General features: G+C 42.6%; 1 protein-coding gene and 1 long non-coding RNA gene across 3 annotated transcripts in view; one reads left to right on the forward strand and one right to left on the reverse strand.

Annotated features, from left to right (window-relative positions):
• Nucleotides 1-21522, reverse strand: part of grm4 (glutamate receptor, metabotropic 4) — a 174639-nt gene that overhangs the window by 129489 nt on the left and 23628 nt on the right. The window contains exon 2 of the mRNA XM_086199992.1: nucleotides 9244-10301. Within this exon, the coding sequence (XP_086056118.1) occupies nucleotides 9244-9804 (561 nt within the window). The 5' untranslated portion in view covers nucleotides 9805-10301. The remainder of the gene's footprint in view (nucleotides 1-9243; nucleotides 10302-21522) is intronic.
• On the forward strand, nucleotides 9681-21083 carry LOC147268436 (uncharacterized). 2 transcript variants are annotated; one of them, XR_015112148.1, is made up of 4 exons: nucleotides 9681-9852; nucleotides 9947-10104; nucleotides 20704-20785; nucleotides 20975-21083. It is a non-coding gene; the product is annotated as an uncharacterized LOC147268436 (long non-coding RNA). The 2 variants fall into 2 exon arrangements; XR_015112147.1 differs by having other exon boundaries at nucleotides 20979-21070.

A 21522-nucleotide genomic window follows, 5' to 3' on the forward strand; every position in this document is an offset into this window, starting at 1 on the left:
AGCATGCGCAGGTGGGTTCTATTTTGTGAAGAGCTCTAAGTCAGGTGAATGTTGGTGCCTTCGTATGTGGACGTAGCTTTTGTGCCGTTGACCAACAAACGTGTGTTTGTGTTAACTACCTCAAGTTTCAAACTTAACTTTGTCACTTATGGACCAATTTTTTTTCCCAACTAAGGGGCTGATTTAGGAGTGTTCTAAGCCTCTTAGGTTGTAGTGTTTAGACTAAGGCTTTCACGGTAGTTACTGTCAGAATACAGCACATGTGCACTTCAGTTGCCATGGTTACGCCTCTCTCACATCATCCTTTAAGGCTTCTTGTGGCTCTTGACAGCTTTTAGTGTTGACTTCTCCAAAAAGAAAAAAGAAACAGAGTGAACACAGAAAGGAAAAGGGAAAGGCAAACTGGACATGAGACCAAAAAAATGTACTTTATTATATGAAGAGAGACTGAATAATTTAGAGTGAATTTTACCCTGCCATATCAGAGTGACACAAACAAACGATGTGTCGAACAAGAATCAAGACAGCAGTGCTGGAAATCTTACTGGCAATTGAATGGTTGATGAAGCGATAAAAAAGCGCGCACACAAATGCGAACACCGATGTGCCTTCGGAGGTGAAGCGTCTGGTTGCTATGATACGGAATGTCCGCAGAAGTGAAAATGTCAGTCCGGGGTACTTCAGCTTGTCCTTCTGCGGGTGAAATGGAGATTGAACCGCCGCTTTGTGGGGGTTCATGAGATATTTGTGGGCAAGGAATCATCCTTACAAGTAGAACGGTCAGGTTTAATAGTCCCCGTGTCTTTTCAGGGTATTTGCCCCGCCCCTCTTCAGCTGTGACAGTGATGAGTGCTGTCTTTTACCTGAAGTTTGACATTTTAAAGCTCTTGCTTCATCATGATGTTTGTGAGATGGTGTTAAAAAAAAAAAAGTACCTCTCCCAGGGAAAACGATTAAAAAGACATGCAGGAAAAAAAATGCTGTGGTGGGCACAGGGACTTAGAGGTTTGAAGGTTTCCCTTCACAACTAACTGAGGAAGTCTTTTTGGTCATTTTATGCTCATAAGGACTCTTTTTTTCAAAGACTTTCTTCGATGAAAATTGAAGAGCAACCTTAGCCTAAGGGTTTTTATACAACCGGCAACAGAACTGAAGCATTACAGCGACAAACTGACTGATTGGTGCAAAGTGAATCATCAGAAGCGTCTCCAGGAGCCGAGCATCAACTGGAGGCATATAACCATTAACACATTAAAGAGGTTGCAACAAAGCAGATGGTGAACACCTCTGGGAGCGAGGCTCGTGGTGGAACTTTGACCACAAAACAGCTGCAGTACGGATCGGCTCACTCATTCAAGGAACCATGAAAGAGACTGTCAGCTGCTAACAATTTCTGCCGTCGCGCCTCGAACAGGTTATTGCGGGTTTGGGGTCTCCTGAACAAAACAAAACATAACATACTCGATACTGATATCAGCCGAGGACGGTTAGGTGCAAAGGCACTCATTACAGGTAAGAAGGACCATCGAGCTTCCTCAAGAATACTGTCTGGAAGAGTCATCAAAAATATGATGCGGGGTATATCAAATTATTTAATCATATTAAAATTAATACAACTTTGACACCCTTCATCGGTGACTCCCAGACACAGATTACACATGATTTGTGTTAACCCCTCGTTCATTTCTTTAACAGCTGTAACATTAAGGGTCTTGGAACTTACACAGTGGCGCTCTGAACCTACTAATATGTCCCGACATCCACCTTTGTTTCTCTGCGGTGTTTTGGTAAACTCTGACCTCACTGGAGTCGAGCTAGCTGTCACTGGAAACACCCATGCTTCAGAGCAGCTGCCTTTATGTTTTCTCGCCTCGATGATGAATGCATTGAAAGCCCGGAGCAAGCTGACATGAAGGGTTTGTGACTCTTTTCTGTCATTTTTTCTCACTCTGCAGAGATGAATGTTGCAGTATGAAGGTCTATTTGTAAAGAGAAGCTATAAAATCTTAATTGCGCCCAAGCACAACACGTTCTACACAATTTATCAACATGTTGTCCGTTGCCTTTGGAGGATATGCGTGTGACTGGCTTTCAAATTTAGATGCTGCTGCAAAGAGCATCCAAAACAGATAGAATTAAGAATAAACGTGTGTGTGTGTGTGTGTGTGTATATATATATATATTTGACAGACATTTGAAATTTGCTGCCAGTGAGATATTTTTGAATGTATAATATTACTGCTCTACAAACAGCTACCAGTCCAACAAGCAGCCTCTAGCTTAAAAGCTTTTGCGCATATGGAAGATTCAGCAACCTGGACAAGAGCCTGAAAGAAAGTCTGTGTTACTGTAATTTATTCAATCTGTCTTCCACAAACGAAGCGAGCAGATAGGTTGTAAATAAAAGTGGGGAAAATAACATTATTCCTGCATATGTGAATGGTGCCATCTACTGGCCGTAGTAATTAAGGCCACAGGAGAGCAGGAAGTCATGTGATGTCAATAAAGAGGGAAGAAGCATCCGTATATGGAGGTGGAGGGAGCATTTGTCTCTTTACTTGCTGCTGGTTTGTAAATGTGAAAATGAGTTGTTGTTTTTTTTCCAGTTGGCGCATTTCTTCTTCTTGCTACGATTATTGCAATTATAAAAGATAATGGAATTAAATTCATCACTTTATTTCAACTGTGGAAATTAGAAATTTGTTAAAGAGCTGAGTAGTCACAGAAAACAAATCTCATGATTAGAAATTAAAAATCATGATGTTATTTTTATAGAATTTTGTTACTATTATTATTATTAGTGGTAGTAGTAGTAGTAGTATTATAGTAACATAAAGAGGTCTGTCCGAAGGGAGAGAATCCCACCACACAAACTACGTATCAAGAGAAATAATGTAAGTTCTGCGATGAGCTCACGAGCCTTGTCATGGGCTTGAATGTAATTAATTCATATGTAAAGGTCTGCTTTGCAGTTTAAATCTTACTTTAATATAAGTAGTCATAAAGCAGTAATTCGTAGTAATTTTATTATTATCATATTTTATTGAGCTGGTTGACGTAACCTGTACCCAAACAATATGACCGCAATCTAAAGTTTACAACAAAAGTGGGGAAAAAAAAAGTCAATGCGCTTATTTTTCTATTCCAGGGCCTTTATGAATAACAAGTTCTCACAGGAGTTGCTCAATGTGCACTCATAACAATAACTCAGTGGGTCAGCTTTATGTCTCCAGTGTGAAACTTTGAAACAAGAGCATGAACTCTGTGAGGCTGAGGGGAAATGTCAGAGTGAGTGGGATGTTGAATGCTTGTGTTCTCTTGCATGCTACATTTTTTCTGCTTTTTCTCTGCGAAATTGATCTCGTGTTCTTTTTTTTTTCACCCGTCTGTGGTCCACTTGCTGCTGACTATCTGCTCCTCTGTGACTGTGAGATGCTTCATCCAGCCAGCGGTTAACGTTAATGTCAGAGCAAGCAGCCACCAAAATGTTTCCAGTGAGCAATGAAGGCTAAAACTCAGTGAGCTTCGTATTCCTGGGTCACTGGATGTCTGCTGTGGTCTTGCGTGCTAGAAATCAACCTCTCACAAAAATATGAGAAACCAGAACCCGTCTCCAGCAACCTTTGACATTAAAACTCTGTCAAGACTTCCCAGCTGAGACATAAACGTTATCAAGCGCGTCACATAGCATCTATGTAGGTGATGTGTGCCGGGATCTCATCGCTCGGGATCGTCTGACGTGGCCCGCGTGTGATGGTGTATTATCTCGTCCCCAAATGCTTGTCACAGCAGCTCCCACTTCTACACTAAAATGTTCTTGAGCTGCTACTCCTCGTCCCCGCGTTACTGTTACATAAGGCTGGAGTAAAATATTCATCAAGCTGCTCGAGACCACATCTGTATGCAGCCGAGTACTGAGGAAACACTTTACTGTAAACCTGCTTACTGGGGTGCCTGCTGCTGCTGCCGCTGCTTTAAAGTGGGTTACGTGCAAATGTGCTTGATTGCCTTCGTGTACGACTGGGTCTCTGTATACACACAACTGGCGCAGTGCTGCTCGTGGTGTGTGTGTGTGTGTGTGTGTGTGTGTGTGTGTAGTTTTACAAGTGCACACTAATGCGCATGGCTAGATGTGTAAAAGCCTCATGTCTTCATCAGTATGCTGGTCTGCTACTCGTGTGCAGCCATTCCCTCCATTTAAAGCAAACATTTATGTCTAGCTGCTATGCTAGCAGACACGGTTGCCCCTTCTCCCCCCTCACGCCACATCATGCAGCCAATGATGTCGGACTGGCACGAGTCATGTTACAGCTATAAAGTTAAAACCTTCCGGGGCCATCATCAGATCCATCAGGGCCAGGAGGATCAACTGGCATCTAGCTGACCTGTGGAGCCTTGGGAACCATAACTCAAGACCCCGCCTAAATGACCACATACCACTCTCCATTAAAGGTTTACTACTTAATCTATATAACTGACCAGACTACTTTACATCATGTCAGGAGCTCACTCGCCCTTTTTTTGTTGTTGTTTAGTTGTTGTAATGAGCTTTATTCAATTAGAGGAGATGCTGATTGATTGGCGCCTGCCTGGTTTGATGTTCATTAGTGTAAACCCGAATCCCAAAGTGACGCGTGAAACGTGACATGAACTGGCAAGATCTCAGCGCACTGATCCTCTCAAGTCTGAGCGGAGGTGCTTTCTTAACCTTCAGCTGTCCGAGTGTATAAGAGGCGTGCAAATATACGCACGGTGGATAACGAGAGGGGAGATCAGAGAAAACCAAATGAAACTTACAAGGACGCTGCTAATGTGCATTAATAAAGAGGGAATGATTGCTGTTCTCCAAGTGAGGGTGGGATCAGGAACGCGCTGCTGGAGATGCTCATTACTGAAACTCGTACCTGTGTGGGTGCACTGATATGCATATGACATGTGAGGGATCCAGAAAGAAACAACGGAGTTCATGCTCGGGGTTTTGTTTTTTTTTTCTTTTTTTTCCTTTTGCATTCTCGCACTACCTTTTTATCCATGCATACATTAGCTACAATACCTGCAACCTGAAGACTCACAAACATATCTGAGAATATATAAAAGTTGTACAAATATGTGTATCTGTTTTATCATACTAGGCTCAGTCTGGAATGCAGGGAAGAAGCCAAATACATCCCATGTGGTTTGTAACACTGGAATTAAAGATCTTATCAATACGCACATACAGACGAGGGCTGCGCAATATGAAAAATGGGCTTTTTTTTTTTACATATTGTTGCATTTGCAATGTAACTTTTTCTGAAAAGCTTTTTTTTTTTTTTTTTTTTTTGGAGCAGTTGAACTTTATTGTTCTTGCACATAGGATAAGTACAACCAGATGTAGTTTTGCATTTAACCAGGCTGCAAACTGGTTCACTGCTGATGGATATAATGTAAGCGTATGAATCGGTTCTAAGCATATAGATAGACAAAAATATAGATAGATTAATGAAATGTACACAAATAAGGTTAAGTTAAACATCAGATGGTTTCTACATTGACAAGCATAAGGTATTTACAGGATGTTATATGAAGTGAAGGGGGGGTGACAGGTTATGTACGCAGACTACATATCTGCATATTTTATTGACAGGATTCCATATTTATAATTATCAGTTACACATGGAAGTTCACAATGATAATGATTGCAAAGAGAATGTTTTCTAATTTTTTGTTTACCAGGATTTTATATTAAATGGGGGGGGGGGGGATTAAAATGGTTTTCATATTTGTTGGGCAGAACTCTGGCAGTGTGGGTGTGTCATCCTGCCAGAGTGATCACCTGGAAACAACCAGGCACCGTCAAGCCAGTCAGGTGACCGGGGGGACGCCCGGTCGCCCCCGAGCCCTCGCCAGCTTGTCTTGTGTTTCTGCCAAGCTCTCCAGTTTGGTTCTGGAACCTGATACTGACCTCCTGCTCTCTGCTTTTTTTAGATGACCAGGATTTTCTTTTACCAAGCTTTCGCCTCTAACTCTTCTTGGCTGCTTGATTTTGGTAGTTTTTGATTTTTTTCTTCTGACCTTTGGATTGTTTTGCGGTTGCCTGCCTTTGTTTCATTTCATTTTTCATTAAATCTTTCTGCAGAGACGAAAGCCTTGTTGTCTACTTTTGAGTTTTGTCCAAGGTGTCTGACAGGTTGCCCTGCGTGTGGAAGCTGTGATTTGTTGGCTGGGGCATCTCTGTAGCACCCAGTGCTTCATTTATAATGGTGTTGTGACACATTTGGCCTTAATCAGAAATATCAAGGTTAAAAGATGTGAAATCTGAATATTGCACTCCGCCACATCGAGACTAAAAAAACTCCAAAGCTTCGCTGTTCGGTGCAGGAGCAGCTCAGATTCTGTCTCACTTCACCACTCAAATATACGGGAGGCCTTTTTAACTTAATAAGTCTGAGTGACTAGAATTGACGTCATAGATACAGTATCTACAACCAGATATGAGGACTTCATTGTCTATCACATCTGTACGAAATGGAAAGTTGCCTTTGACACTGTGGTAACACGAGTATATGTGGAAAAAATAGAGAGTAAAAGCTGTCAAATGGACGTAAAATACTAATTACTACAAGTTCACTGCACAGAGCGAGAGCTGACATTCAGACCAGATGTAACGTGACGTTATGACTGGAACTATTTTAGTTATCCGTCATGTGCTTTGACTCGTCTAATCCACCAAGATTTCCACACTTCAGTTTTGATGTCGTTTTTTTGTTTGTTTGTTGTTGTTTTAATCTTCTGTGTCAGCGATGACATCACACATAATCCGAATAGGAATTAAGCATTTGAACGAAGCCGTGGTTGATTTGAATTCACTCAATTCACAGCGGCAACCACAGCACACAGAGGGGGTTTCAAATTCGTTTCTGAGCCAGCAGATGTGATGGATCTTTTAAAAGAGATGTTTATTGATGTAGACGTTTTTATGTCTCTCATTGTGTTTTGCCCTGTTATGGACATTGTGATCACATACAGTGTTTCTGATTTTAAAGAATATTTTGCCAGTTTTTTATTCAACCCCAACCGGGGGGTGGGGGGCAGTGCTGGACGGGTCAGCTACAGTTGAAGGGATATTTCTATTTATTTTTTTGATGAGGGTGAAGTGGCACTGATAAGCCCAGTGACGCTCCAGCAAAATATATTGATTTCGACTGAAAGTTCCGCTGAGGACGAGCGCCGACGCGACCGTGTGAATGATGATAGTTTGGAGTAAATAAAAGTAGCCAGAGATGTGTAGTCTTTTCGAAAGAATTGTTGTTGTTTTTCAATAAAATGAATAACGCTTTAAAACAAACTTCTGCTGCTGTTCTGTTACGCCGATTTACCAGAAAGAAAAAAAAAAGTCATTCAAGCACACAAATACAACGTGCACATCTCTGCACATCCAGCCTTAAAACTGCAGCTCCCCTGATGATGATGATTCACATCATCAACATTAAGATGGCCTCCTCAGCACAATGCTAATTCAGGGCCATGTTAGGAATGCCGGAGCCATTTGTGATGACAGTCAACACCTGCTGAAGAGGCCTTAAGAAAGACACCGCAACAGCTTGTTCTGTGACTGATCAACCATACGACCTCAGTGGGAAAGAAAAGAAGTCATTTCTAGATCAGACTTAAATTTCCATGAGAGAGGAGGTTTTCTGCTGCCTGATTTTTTTTTTTTTTTTGGGGGGGGGGTTGTTTTAATTACCACAGAATTTGAATACAGTAAGCTTCACCTTTGCGGGCTTCATTGAAAAAGATCTGGATTTTGACCCGCGCTAGCGCAAACTCCTGTGATTACCAGCGAAACAGTTTCAGACGAACCACAGCACTTTATGAAAAGAATGTTCCTTAAAATCAGAGAAAAAAGGCGCCAAATATTGACAGCTGAGCGGTCATTAGCAATGATCATGCGTGCTTTGCGCCAAATTAACGCATCCGACATCCGTCTGTGATCGCAACGTATCGCATCCACAGAGAAGCAGATGTATATTTTTGATGTAAGGTTACGTTGGGGAATGAAATCAAGCAGTATCCCATTAATCACTTTTGTAGAGTGACAGGTAATACTTCTCGCTGCCTAGCAACCAACTCCTCAAGGGCAACAGTCAGAGAGATGAGATTTATCGGGGGGGATTAGGGACAGGGACCCCCCCACCTAAAGTTGGGAGAGTTTCTGCTGCGGAGCAGCATATATAGAGCACATATTGTTCTTCTGCTCAGACTTGCAAGAGCAGGGGTGTCGTAGAGTCTGCAGGACTGTACATACCGATCCCTCCACACACCAACCACCACCCATCACCGACACACTTCTACACACACTTGGGAGCTGTTAAGAGGATGAACGCAAAGTCTTTACAGGGGGTTTTACATGAGGAGGTGTTTCATTTTCATCCCACAACAAAAAGAATTAGCTACTTTTTTTTTTTTTTACTCCACACTCGTATGACTTTAACGACTGAGGTGAACAATTGAAAAAAGAATTATAGCTACTTCAAAACTGGGCAACAATCAGTGTGCCACACTGACGTAAGTATACTTTAAGAATAAGTAGCCCACTTTCCCCCATTTTTTGTTTTCATTCTTATTCAGATGGGCAGGGCTCACTAGCCGAAGCACGAACACCGTGATCCCTGTGGATGCTGCTCAGTACAACCACGTCTGGTCTGCTGCCTCTGAGCCCCGGAGTTAAAGGAGAACTTCAGTTTTTTCAACCTGGACCCTATTTTCCACATTTTTTTCATCTAACTGAGTGATGGAAAAGACCTTTTCTTTATTTACATGGAGCAAGGGCAGAGCTGCCCGCAGACCGAGAACATGCTTTAATGCGATCCAGTGGGACACCTGGCTGCTTCACTAAAAAGTGCAGATGGACAATTATTTACAATCTGAGGCCAAAACAATCTCACTTCATTTGAACGTAGCCAGTTGCCCCATTGGATTCCATGACAGTGCTCTGGGGTTTTGTTGCAGCTTTATTATGTAAAAACAATGCAAATATTCCCTCAAAACTATGTCATTGTGTGTCTTTGCACAGTTTTAATTGGGTTTACTGAAAATCCTGGAGCTTTCTTAAAGAGGTAGACTTGCATCTCAGCGAGGCTCCAACACGTCAGTGTGTAAGAGTTTTAGCAGCTCCAACGTGCGCCGCTTGTGAGGCCAAATCATACAAACCAAGAAGTCACAATCAAACAAACAACAAGCTGCTCTGATGCCTGGTCTTACCTTAAACAGGCGCAGAATGTTGGCCACCATGATGGAGACCGAGCTGGAGGAAGCTCCAATGACACCCACCACCCTCTCAGGTTTGGTGATGATGGGCGCCCCCCCACCGAGACATTTGACGTCCGTACCGTCCTTCTCGATCAGAGCCTGCACGAAGGTGAGTGACTGCTCCAAGGCGTGAGTGTCCCTGGAACAGGTGTCCAGGATTCGTGCCCCCAGAGTGATATTAGGCAGCAGATTATTGTCATTATTGATGCGGTCAAGGGCAAAGAGCATGGCCTCCAGTCTGTGTATACCCTTCTCCTTCTTCAGCTCCCCACATGGCTTACCATCATGGCCCCTAGCATGTACTGGGAAAAGCCCCCCTACGGAGATATCCCCGTCGATGCGGATGGAGTTCAAATGCGTGTGTCCTGACCCTTTTGGTTTAGCAGCCTGAGCGGCCTTGAGGGAGCTGTAGAGAAGCAGCAGCAGCAGCAGAATCATGTTGTTTCGTTGACAGACGGTCCGATCCGGTCTACAAGCCGGGGGTTGAAACATGACCACAGCCTGAGCACACATCCAACCCCGTACAAGCAAGCCCACCAGTCAGAAAACAACAGAAGCCAGGTATGATTTTATGATGGCCAGAGGGTTAATTGCAATACCTCTTGAAGCAGTTGGCACAGAAATGGCTTCCTCTCATGTCTCTCCTCTCTCCCAGGCATTCAATTAATGTAGAATATGAGCTTGGCTCTTTCACAGGGTGTAACTCCCTCACTCCATCATCTGACCAGAGTGGCAGGCAGCTGCTCTTGCATCCGTTGTTATTCTCCGACTCGCCTATGGAGATCCTTCACTTGGGGCATCAGGAGAACAAAGGTGAATGATAAGTTTTTTCCCCCCCTCTTCTTCTCCCCCTGCCTCTCTCTTTCTCTCTCTCTCTCTCTCTCTCTCTCTCCCTCTCTCCTCTCCACCTCAATCAGAAGTTTTTAATCTTCCCTGTCCCCCTGGGCAGGGATTTGGTATATGTCAGAGCCCTCAGGCCCGCTTAGGTCCACAGGCTTCACAGTGAATTCCTGAAAGATGAAAAAGAGGAGAATGGTGAGAGCAGAGAAAACTGAAAAAAAAAGAAAAAAAAAGGCAAGGGGATTTGTATTGGTGAGAGATTTTCGATTTTGCTTAACCTTTTAACTGCTGGTTATGTGACATCACAGGTTATGATACTCTATGCTTTGAATATTTTACATTTAGAAGAGGAAATGGACTCAAGGTCGACAGGGCACAAAGTCAGATCCAGCACGCTCCACTTTCTCTCAGTGACACACATTCTTCCGTATCGCAACATTTGGACATTCTCTGAATATATATTTTCAATCCAGATAAACTGAACAAATATGTTTGTGCTTCTGGTAACACGAACACATGCCATTGAAAGTGGTCGTAATAGATTGGTCGCTGTTCTGTGTATTTATAAAGTTATTTGTATTCAGTGGGGAAAAAAAGGAACAGTGAAGGGGAAACAGTGGAAAAAGCAGTATCAGTAACAGATTGTTTTTGGTTTATTCTTAAGTAACGACAATGTATGTGTTGCTGGTGGGACCATGTTTACAGGTGCGCAGCTCCTTCATGTTGACCCTCTAGATTGGTTCTGTATTGCAGGGTTGTTGTTGTTGTTGTTGTTGTTTTATTGTTTCCACCAACATTTAGCAACAAAACCTGTGAGCAAAGTGATTCGATTTTGTTTAATTTGCCGATAATATATTGGTAACATTACTTCTCATTTCATTTTCCTTTTGTGAGCCACACCGTGTTCAGTGCTCAGTCAGCCTGTGTCACACATAATGAAGCGTTTTTTTTTTTAGTTTGTTTTTTATCAGTATTCAAACAAAGTAGCTGTACCATCTGCAGCAGAGCTTGTTTGACCTGAAGGAGATTAGGTATTTACTGTTGGCAGTTCAAACAAAATTCAATGGAGGCAACGATTTTAAACATCTGGTAACATCTGCAGTGCCTGCTCACGTGCATGTCAAGCATCTTGATGTGTTTTCACTACAAATGCACCAATCGCATTTTTTTGGGGGGGGGGGCAGATTCAGGTTTTTTGTAAGTGACTTGTCGATACTGATTTGTGCTGATTCTGATTTTCTGTCTAAGAACCGTACTTGACAGAATATAAAAACCTAAAAATGTACTTTACTTAAATGGGAACACTTAAATGTTTTCATAATCACAGAAAATATTACTCTTAGAGTTTTCCCCCAAATTGAACAAGGTTGCATGATTTTACTTTAACGACCCTAAAAATACATAAATAAATCAAGTGCTCGCCAACTGGAAAGGCCACCAAATAAAATAATTCTGAAAATGAGTTTCAGTCTGTCTTTGACTTATCAGGCAAAAGCAGTTGAATGCAGTGAAGGAGGAGAGGCTGGGGCTGGTTCACGGCTCCCAGCTCTGCCCACTGGCCTTCGCAGACGACCTCGCTTCCTCAAACCGGGCTGATTTAGTTTTAAGTGTCAGATTTGGTTTGTTGCTTGTTTTTTGGTCTTACACGTTTTACATATTTCTAGCTTTCTCTCTAACTCTCAAAAGTCACTTAAGCATGTAGGTTTGAGCCATGCAGGTTAAAATAGTTCAACAAACGACAGGTACAAGGTCCTAAAATGAGCTAGAAATTGTGAGTGTATTCTTCCAAATAGAGAGTGGCTTTTATACTAAGTACCTTCGGTTTGCGAACAAAACATAGTTAAATATTTTAAGACGTGCACTTAGAACTCACGTTTGTCACTGACAGCTAGGGATGGCAGCTGTACTTCATAGATCTGTCATGATGTTTTTGGCTGGGCTGTAACGCACAACTACACACAACCACAATAATGCATGCTTCACTTTCTTACCCCCTCACACACACATGCACGTACGCACGCACACACACAAAAATGCGGCGAGTACCCCATCTTGTATGTACATATCCCACTCTGTTCATTCCTGAAGCTGTAATACACTCTGAAGGAACAATCTCCCTGCTCGCAATCACACAAAGAGGATGTGGACACTGGTTTTCAAGGAGACGGAGTTGAAACCTTGGATCAGCAATGGCTGAGATTCATTGAGAGCATATTGGAAGTGACAAGGTCCTTTGAATACACCCAACTATCTCCTACTGAGTGAGAAGCAATTTTTCAGAGTTGATTCACTGCAGGTGCATTTTAACTGCTCCAGAACGGATGACAACTAGAGTCTAAGGGAGTCTTCGTGTTTCATCAGAGGCTGGAGCTGCAGGGCCGTAGAGGGACATCCAGGGATGGACTTTAGCTTCTCTTTATTTTGGCTTTGGAAAGGGTTAATTTGTATACAGTTCAAATACTTTTTTCTGTTTTTAAAATGTGTTTTAATACTGCTTTATGGTGACAAGACGCAAAAAGCTTAGTATCTTATTCAAAAACCAAGAGTCCATGAAATCCAAAAGTGCAAGGCAGATAAATCTCAGAGAACTATTCTGGAGGGCAAAGTAGAACTGAGAGAAAGAGCAAGACTGTGAATAACATGAATGCAAAGCCGTGCTGTAAAAGAACAGACCATTTGATGTACAATCCCAAGGTTTAATTTGCAGATTAACCACATTAATTTGATTTCACAAGGAAACACTCTCTATTAAGTTGTGTATCCACTTAATGTGCAGTGCACGTAAAAAGGCTACACCACCAATGTCAACAGTAGCACCTTGGTTTATTTATGTTACTTATTCATACCGCTTATTCATGTCTCCTCAGTATCTCTAATGTAAATCAATCAGGATGCTTTGTTTCATGGTGGTCAGATGAAGCCCCCGGTTCTGTTCAGTAACACAACAGATGGTAACACGAGAAACGTCTCCATTGGGTCAGTTTAGCGTGTTGGGTGGTACCAACAAACCCCAAACGCTGCCGCCAGAGACGGTTGTTTGGGTCCCATTCAACAGCTGATGTCACAACAGTTGATATCATCAAGCTAATCAATGGTGTTTTTCTAACCTGAAAGCTGCAGCCTGGAATATTACATCATGGGTGCTGCACTAACCTCCTCCATTCTCAATGTTTTGATTGTAAAAATGTGGCAAAATTCTTTTGAGCGTCACACCAGCCAAAGGAGTGGCATCATAATTACTGTTTGTCCTTTTTGGGATGATAACAATTAGCTCATCCAGAGGAGCCACACAATTACATTATTCAAGTTAGCAGGGGGCTAACAAGAAGTAGCCTCAGTAGCTCTGGATGCACTCTGGAATATCACCACAGGTACCAACTTTGCAGACTCTAGTGTGTGCTGTGAGAATCATTCAGCTAGGGCTTGAATGGAGTGGGCGGGCGTTCGTTCATGTGAAAATAGCTGTAACTTTAGAAAAGCGATTTTGTGTCTGAACCCTCATTAAAAATATTTGCATATTTTCAGCAGAGGGGTAGAATGTCTTCTAGAAGCATGTCCAGTTACATTTGTAAAGCACTTACGCCAAAACCTGGATGACAGAGAATCTTCACAAACAGACAACTTTAAAACTTTAAAGCCAAACAATTCACCTCAGTTCCTAAAAAACAAATACAAACCATGCACCAGCTTATAAAAGCAAACACTGCAGCAAAAGCTGTGAGAGCTGTTGTTGCCAACATATTGTGGTGTAGATAACAAAAGGGGGAAAAAAACACAGCTGTAAACAGAGAGTTCAAATAGGAAGCTGTTCTGCAAGACTGCAGATTTCACGGCAGACGTCATCAAATGTCACCTCAGGCAGCTCATATGTCTTGTTCTGGCTGAAAAACTGCTAGCCGATCTCAAGTTTCAAGCATGCAACTGAAGAAAAACGATTTCATACCACACAAGATTACATCCAGCTTTATCACGTTAATCATCTTGTGTCAGATGAATATCTTCAAGTGTTTCCTCTTTAACCAGTGTGCATTCACTCTGTAATCTCAGGGATCTCCGTGCGTCCTGGGTGGGATGCAGCCACTGAATAAATCACTTCAAAAACGGCCATCACTCTGTTGAAAACCATGAATCCCATTTTAATCAAGCGCTGCGGTTAGTGCGGACCACCTTTCAGCACTCTATTCAATATGAAATGATGTATTAACTGGATTGAAAGCACATAATTAGCATATTCCATATTATCCATCTTTTCACTGCAAAGCCTGCTCTGGATCTCGGCTTTAATATACTGTATGCAGTATCCTGTCCTGATGCTCTCTAATGAACCTCAGTTTCAGTCTGCTTTTGAAACTGCAAAGAAAACAAGGGTTCTGCATGTGAAGACAGCAAGTGAATTTATTTACAGGTCAGCCGTAATGGCACACCTCAGTAAATGGCGACAGTAGAGACTTGAGGAAAAAGAACACAAAACAAAAAAAACAAAAAACCTTGCCGGTTTTAAAATGTCAATGACAGCTGCAGGAATTACAGGAGATTCATTTCAGGGGAACAACCTTCCTTCAGGTACAAAAGCATATTTTGTAACAGACTATGCATTCAGCTCAAAAGGCAATACAATAACCTGTTTGTTACACAGCCGTACTGGCAGAAGGATCAGAGACATTTTTTGAGCCCTAAACCTGTCCGTTTAGGATACATTTGAAACTATTTAATATCATCCAATCTTTTCTTTCTGCTTATTATATAATGTATGTTTTAGGGATTTAAAAGGTTTAACGAAAGGATTCTGTCAAATTCATTTTTGGGGGGATTTTTGAGAAATAGAATCCCCCCAGCATATTCTGGGTCTGCCACAAAGCTTCTTACCAGCTGAACATTCCTGGAGGACCACCAGCAGGTGGCGCTCTGAAGAGCTCCTAACCAGATACCAGAACAATCTCAGCTGAACCTTCCTGACATGAAGGAGCAGCTGTTCCACTCGCCTCCTGCAGGTGTCTGAGCTCCTCACCTGATCTCTAAAGCTAAACTCAGCCACCCTGCAGAGAAAACAGATGTCAGCGGAGTGTATCTGCCGGGACCAAAACAACTGACAGGAGCTCAGTTTGGGTTTTAAGGAGTTTTAGCATTAATCCAGAAAAAGAAAACCCTAATCTGTCCACTTGTGTCTATGTATGGTGGTGGTATCACTTATTGACAGTCTAATCCCGATTACAGCACGAAGGAGAGCTGTGCATGAGCTTCAGGAATGCAGCACCGTAGCTTTGTCCAGAGCTATTTTTGACAGAGACAGTCACATCATTAATGGAGAAATGCAGTTGAACCAGTACCAGACCCTGCTGCACAACCTTACTGTCCTAGCTGCCGTTGCGGCTGTAACACTACTGCTAATTTCATGCACTCAACCTCTCAAACACACACTCTTTAACTATATGCACACTTTATTCCCTAAAAATGACTTTATTGGTAGGCAGCACAGTGGTGCAGTGGTCAGCACTGTCGCCTCACAGCAAGATGGTTCCGGGTTCGAGCCCCGGCTGGAGCACAGGGTTTCATGTTCTCCCTGTGTCTGCGTGGGTTCTCTCTGGTACTCCAGCTTCCTCCCACAGTCCAAAGACATCAAGAGGGGACGAGGCTGATTGATACTCTAAATTCACTGTAGGTGTGGCTGTGAGTGTGAATGGTTGTCTGTCTCTATGTGTTGGCCCTGGGATGGACTGGTGACCCGTCCAGGATGAACCTTGCCTCTCGCCCGAAGGGATAGGCTCCAGGCCCCCGTGAACCTTAACAGGATAAGCAAAAGAAAATGGATGGCTGGACTTTGTTGGTTTGTCAAACATTCCAACGTTGAACCAGTTTAAACCCACTGTGGCATCACCTGTGTTGAACACGGGGACAACAGCTGGCTAATATAAAGCTAAAGAATGTAAATAAATCATTGAGAAGGATGATAACTTGGAAAAAATGTAGGCATTCGGAAAATTGAAGCTTGTAAACACAGTACATCGGATGCCTTTTCACTGGGAAACTTCTCTTCTATCTGGTTGCCCCTATAAATGTACCCTACCTGAGAAAAACACAAGAAACTTTCTTCTTGAAACCTTCTCCTCTGGAGTCCAGCCCCTACAGCTTGAAACCCCTTACATTTTTAACCCGCACAGTGTCAAAATCTCTCAACCCTTTCCAAGCATTTTATAAGCTGTTGTAACGACCAAGGATAAATCTGTAATATCTGAATGTTTGTTGTCTTCTGATTATCCGGCTCTCCATCTACTGAGACATGAGCAGCTGCTGGGTGGTGAAGACAGCCAGGGAAACTTTTAGATATGTGCCCCTCTAACAGATGGGCAGGAGGGGCTCTCTAATTGACACTCAAGCATGTTGATGCTGAACAGCAGATCAATAGAGAGGTAGAGGACAGCTGCCCTGAGGAAAACGAATGAAGAGAGCAGAGCTGTGCTGCAAACAAGGACTGGAGGGCTTAGAAGAGGCTGCCATTATGTTTCTAGTGGAAGATAAAAATGAAACTTTACCTTTCCCAGCTGAACCAAAGAGTGCAGAACAATTAGTAGACGTGAGTTTGTCATCTCTCACTGACCTGGCCTTTTCAACACCTCAAAAACTTGCTCCCTGCTTGTAAAATGTCCTAATAGAGAAGATTCACAGCTGGGTTTCCCCAGCATGTTGGCGGCTGTGAGTATTTTGGTGGCACATCGTGACAAATGTACATGGATTAAAACCATACATTCTCCATATGCATCAAGTTATGCATGATTTATTATTGTGCATATTTCAAAGTATTTTCCACAGGTTTCGTTTTTCCTAAAGTAAGGAAAATATCCCCCCCCCCCCGCTCATTTGCTTCAGAAATATGTGCAACTTTTTAACAAAGTAGCTCTCCCACCTTGATGCGCTTCCATGCAGCACTGCAGAAGAAGCCTTGATGACAGAGTCTTTATTGCCAGCTGTCACACTATGCATTTGAAACTAACAGCCATCTTGATACTGGTGTGTGTGCGCGCGTGTGTGTTTTTCTTCACAATAGAGAGAACCACCCAAACACTCCTGAACGTGGGGTTTCGTCTCTCTCATGTCTGATGTTTCCTTAAGCTGCGACACCTCAGCCAGGCCTTGCAGCAGGAAGGAGATGGAACCCTGTAGTTTTGAGTTCTCATCACAATAATAACGGATCGCGGCTGTCAGAGTAAACAGTTGGCAGAAAGGAAACTACCTCTCGAAGCGGAGCTGGCTCCGGTGCACACACTTCATAAAATGAACAAAATGAAAGAAAATGAAGCCATTCAGCACAATTATTACATCAGCTGATATATTTTAATTTGCTCTAATTACAAGAGCCCGTCCATTTCCTCCATACCACCTACAGCTTCACTGGGACAGGTATAAAAACTGTTCTTTATCCATTTTTATCATCCTCTCAATTCCTGAGGGAAATCGGGAAGAGGAAGTACATCAGTATGAAGTTCTACTTCACGCTAACTTGACTTTTAATAATCGGATATTCTCAATAATGATACACAGAGGACAGTTTCTTACATACATTCTGGAATTAAGGACATATTACGATGCAGGTCGGTATCACAACGTAACAACCTGATATCAAACACGTGAAATGACCATTATGGTGGCACCGTAGCTGTTAAAACAACGCCCGTATCGCCCTCCTCCACTCAGTGAGCAACATTTCCAGAAAAAAAGGCCCATAGCTTTCCAGAAACTGTAAAAGAAGCAAAAAAAACCTTTAACATATACAATCAGTACAACTTTTCATTGCAATGTGATTATCAAAAGTCAGCTGATTGTGAATTAATCAAACTAATAGTGCTAACTAATACGTGCTGCCCTGAAGAAAGTAGAATCAGAAACATTTTTATTGGTGAAGTACAGGTGATGGAATTTGACTCCATTTCTTTCATTGCTCCTTAAAGTGCAAAGGTTGCATTCCATTTGCACAAGATTGCAATCCATGCACCGTGCCGACGGGAGCGACAGGATGACCAACAAGATGCAAATTTAAAAACACAGGCGCTGCCAATTTATGAGTAATGCAAATTAGCACAGCACAAGTTAATGCACCTGATGATGGTCTTTGTCAGGAAGTGCGACTCCAACACAAGCAACAGAGAGAGAAACTAGAGGTGAGATTTGTTCTGATAACATCTGATAAAATCCCAAAGTAATAAACACGTTCACTCTGTTCTCCACAGCAGCAACTCTATCGTCATGTTTTTATTCAGCGTTAAATAGTGCTGGAATTGGCAGTAAAATGCCTCCAACAAGCCTTAGTAAATCATATCGTGCAATTCATTTAAAAGTATAATTCCTGCTAACATATGCAAAGAGTTCAGTTGCGAAAATACCTGTTTCTACGCCTTTTCAGCAGAAATGTTAATTGTCTTGTTTAAATCAGGCCCTGAGTGGGCAACCGACAGTATCAGGACTATAACCAGGAAGCTGTGTACTTACATACAGAATATACGTTTGTGTTTTTGAGTATGTTGTGAAATATGAGAGGAAAAATGACATAGAGTGAAAAGACGAGTTGCAAAAGGCTGAATATGAAGTAGTAAACAGGTTAATATTGATTCTGATTGCTTGGATCATGTCGAGTATGCGTGAGCTCATCACTGCCAGACGAGTCTCAGAGGGAAAAACATTTTCACAGAAAGTGATTGAAATGGTTGCAACCTCTTTCCCTCCACATCTGATGTGTTTTGTCAGCATTCAATATGAAAAGAGACGGGCAGAGAGATGGAATATTTTGACTCTGGGGTGTACTAATTACAGAAACAGCAAAAGGGTGTTCACAGGTGTAATATATTGAGAACCCTGAGATATGTGGAAGCTAAATCTTGCTAAGATGTGATACTATGCAATGGCTGACTGCGGCTGTTTGATTTCCCTTCTTTGAGAGCCCTGAGGTAACACGGCTGCAATTTATCTCTTGAAATATCAACTTTATGACAACCGAACCGGGGAGCTTTTCCATTTTGTGCTTGATACAGAAATGTTAGGACACACAAGCACGGCTTATTAACACGAGCCATGCATAGCGAGTGTGTTTTGAAGATACCGTAAGTCATTTAAGACAAGGCTGATAACGAGGAGGAGGAAGAAATGGGCCATCTCTAAATTTTTTTGTTTACTCGCACTCAAAGCTTTTCTGTGCAGGCTAATGGAGGGCTAAGATCACTGAGCTGCATCAAGCAGGAGATAAATGGACTGAAATGTGAGAACAAGCCCTGATTCTCCATCCCTGGAAGAGCTGAGGGAGAAATCTCATGCTGCTTAAAAGGATGAAGACGCTATGAGGAGAATCCATCAGGGAATCAGAGGAGCATATTAAAAATTGTTGACTTCCCGTTCACTGATTCAATGACTAACATCTCTCCGGTTCCCACCCTCCCAGTCTTATCCTTCATGCACTGAGCTTCCTCTGCACTCGATTGTATTCTCCTTTTAGAAAAAAAAAAAAACAAGCAGCAACTCTGTTTTGTATTCACCAGCGCTACTAGGTTTCCTCCCCATAAAGCTACCTATCACCGCATACACACCTTAGCATGGGGATTGAATATGATTCAGAGGCCAAGCTTGAATCAGGTACAAAATATATCCAAACATCCTGGTCTCTCAAAGCCTCTGGCTGTTGAGGCTGCTTCCTCGCTCGCTCTGGTTAATGGTCCTGTGAAAAGATGAAGCATGAAGTGCACCATCCCCATCCTCCTGTTGTTGACTCTAAGTATTGCTCGGTAATGACGCCTAGCATACTTCGTCTTGTGGGTCAAATAAGCTTTTGTTTGCCCTTGTTTTATACAACTGTAATAGCTCACGGAGCTGGTAAGACAAGATCACAAACCCTCACTGTTGACTTGTCCTAGAAAGTGTCTGTATGTAAGGGGGGATGGGAGTGGTGGTGCGGGGGGGGGGGGGTCACAGTCGATACAGAGGGCTGCTACTTCTCAGACACACTGATTGATTTACTGTATCTGTGGAGCTAGACCTGCCTGCCTGTCAAGATTAAGGCGTTTATGTCTTATCAAACCTGTACCCCTGAGAGACATATTTCCAGCAGAATCACTCAGAGCTGCAACATACAGAAAACTAGGGCAGATCAACTAGAATGAATGGTTGGGAAGCATCGCCAGTGTTTGCTCGATTTTTCAAGATAATGGGAGCGACACCGTGTGCATCAAGTGCCTGAGTGATAGCCGGGATTGAGGTGTGAATCTGGATGTGACCTCAAATCTTCTTATTGAATCTGAATCCTATCAAGGCCCTTATCACACCATTTATTTTCAGGTGAAAGGAAAAAATTCACAAGAGTTAAGTCTCTCCCTAGACCAAAGCCACAAGCTGCATTACCTTCTCAAAACTACACACACACACACACACACACACACACACACACTTAATCTGCTGATGCAAAAGGCACAGAGAGCACCAGGAGGGGCGGTTGTAAAAATGATGTTATCTCCAGCACACCCTGTGTAACAAACTTTTTTATCACAGTGTATTTGAGCCAAGATAAAGTACCTGAATGTATTAAATGTGTTACAGAAGTGTCTGCACCTCATCATGGCTCTGCACCAAAAGATGTTTCAAGGAAATTAACCCTCGCTAGCGGACGGCGGGAGACCGGGTAAGGTCATTAAGTGGCGTTCTCCCGTCATCTCAGTTATCTGACAGCTTTTTTTTTGTTTCTTGATGTCTCCATGTAATTAAACATGTTGAATTTCATCACAGCTTTTAGTTTTGGCGCATGTTAAAAGTGAAGTTCATCGATCTGAACGTTGTCAACCACTAATCGGTGCTCTCTCTTCACCGTCAGACAGGAAGCAGCCCTCCAGGTACTGGACATCTGGGAATGTGTCTGAACAACAGTGAGTAACAAAATGTTTCACTCCTGCCTGCTGTGAATCATGGCAGTTCAGCGTAGAAAGCTGTGTAACATGTCATCTGAAAAATTCACTCATAAACAAACGACCCTTATGATATTGAAAACTGCATTATGCTGTTAATTGTCGCTGTCACACAAAACAAACGTCCCATATCTGATGAGTGTATTAAGTGAGTATTAATAGCTTCAAATTTAAGCATATTAGAATCAATGATACATGCTGCCGGGCTGCACGGTGGTGCAGTGGTCAGCACTGTGGCCTCACAGCAAGAAGGTTCCGGGTTCGAGTCCCGGCTCGGGCACGGGATCTTTCTGTGTGGAGTCTGCATGTTCTCCCCATGTCTGCGTGGGTTCTCTCTGGTACTCCAGTTTCCTCCCACAGTCCAAAAACATGCAATTGGGGACGAGGCTGATTGATACTCTAAATTGACTGTAGGTGTGACTGTGAGTGTGAATGGTTGTTCGTCTCTCTATGTTGG

This window comes from Aulostomus chinensis, chromosome 3, assembly GCF_037954235.1.
Source record: "Aulostomus chinensis isolate RoL2024-O1b breed Wild chromosome 3, RoL_Achi_v1.0, whole genome shotgun sequence".
Taxonomy (NCBI): domain Eukaryota; kingdom Metazoa; phylum Chordata; class Actinopteri; order Syngnathiformes; family Aulostomidae; genus Aulostomus; species Aulostomus chinensis.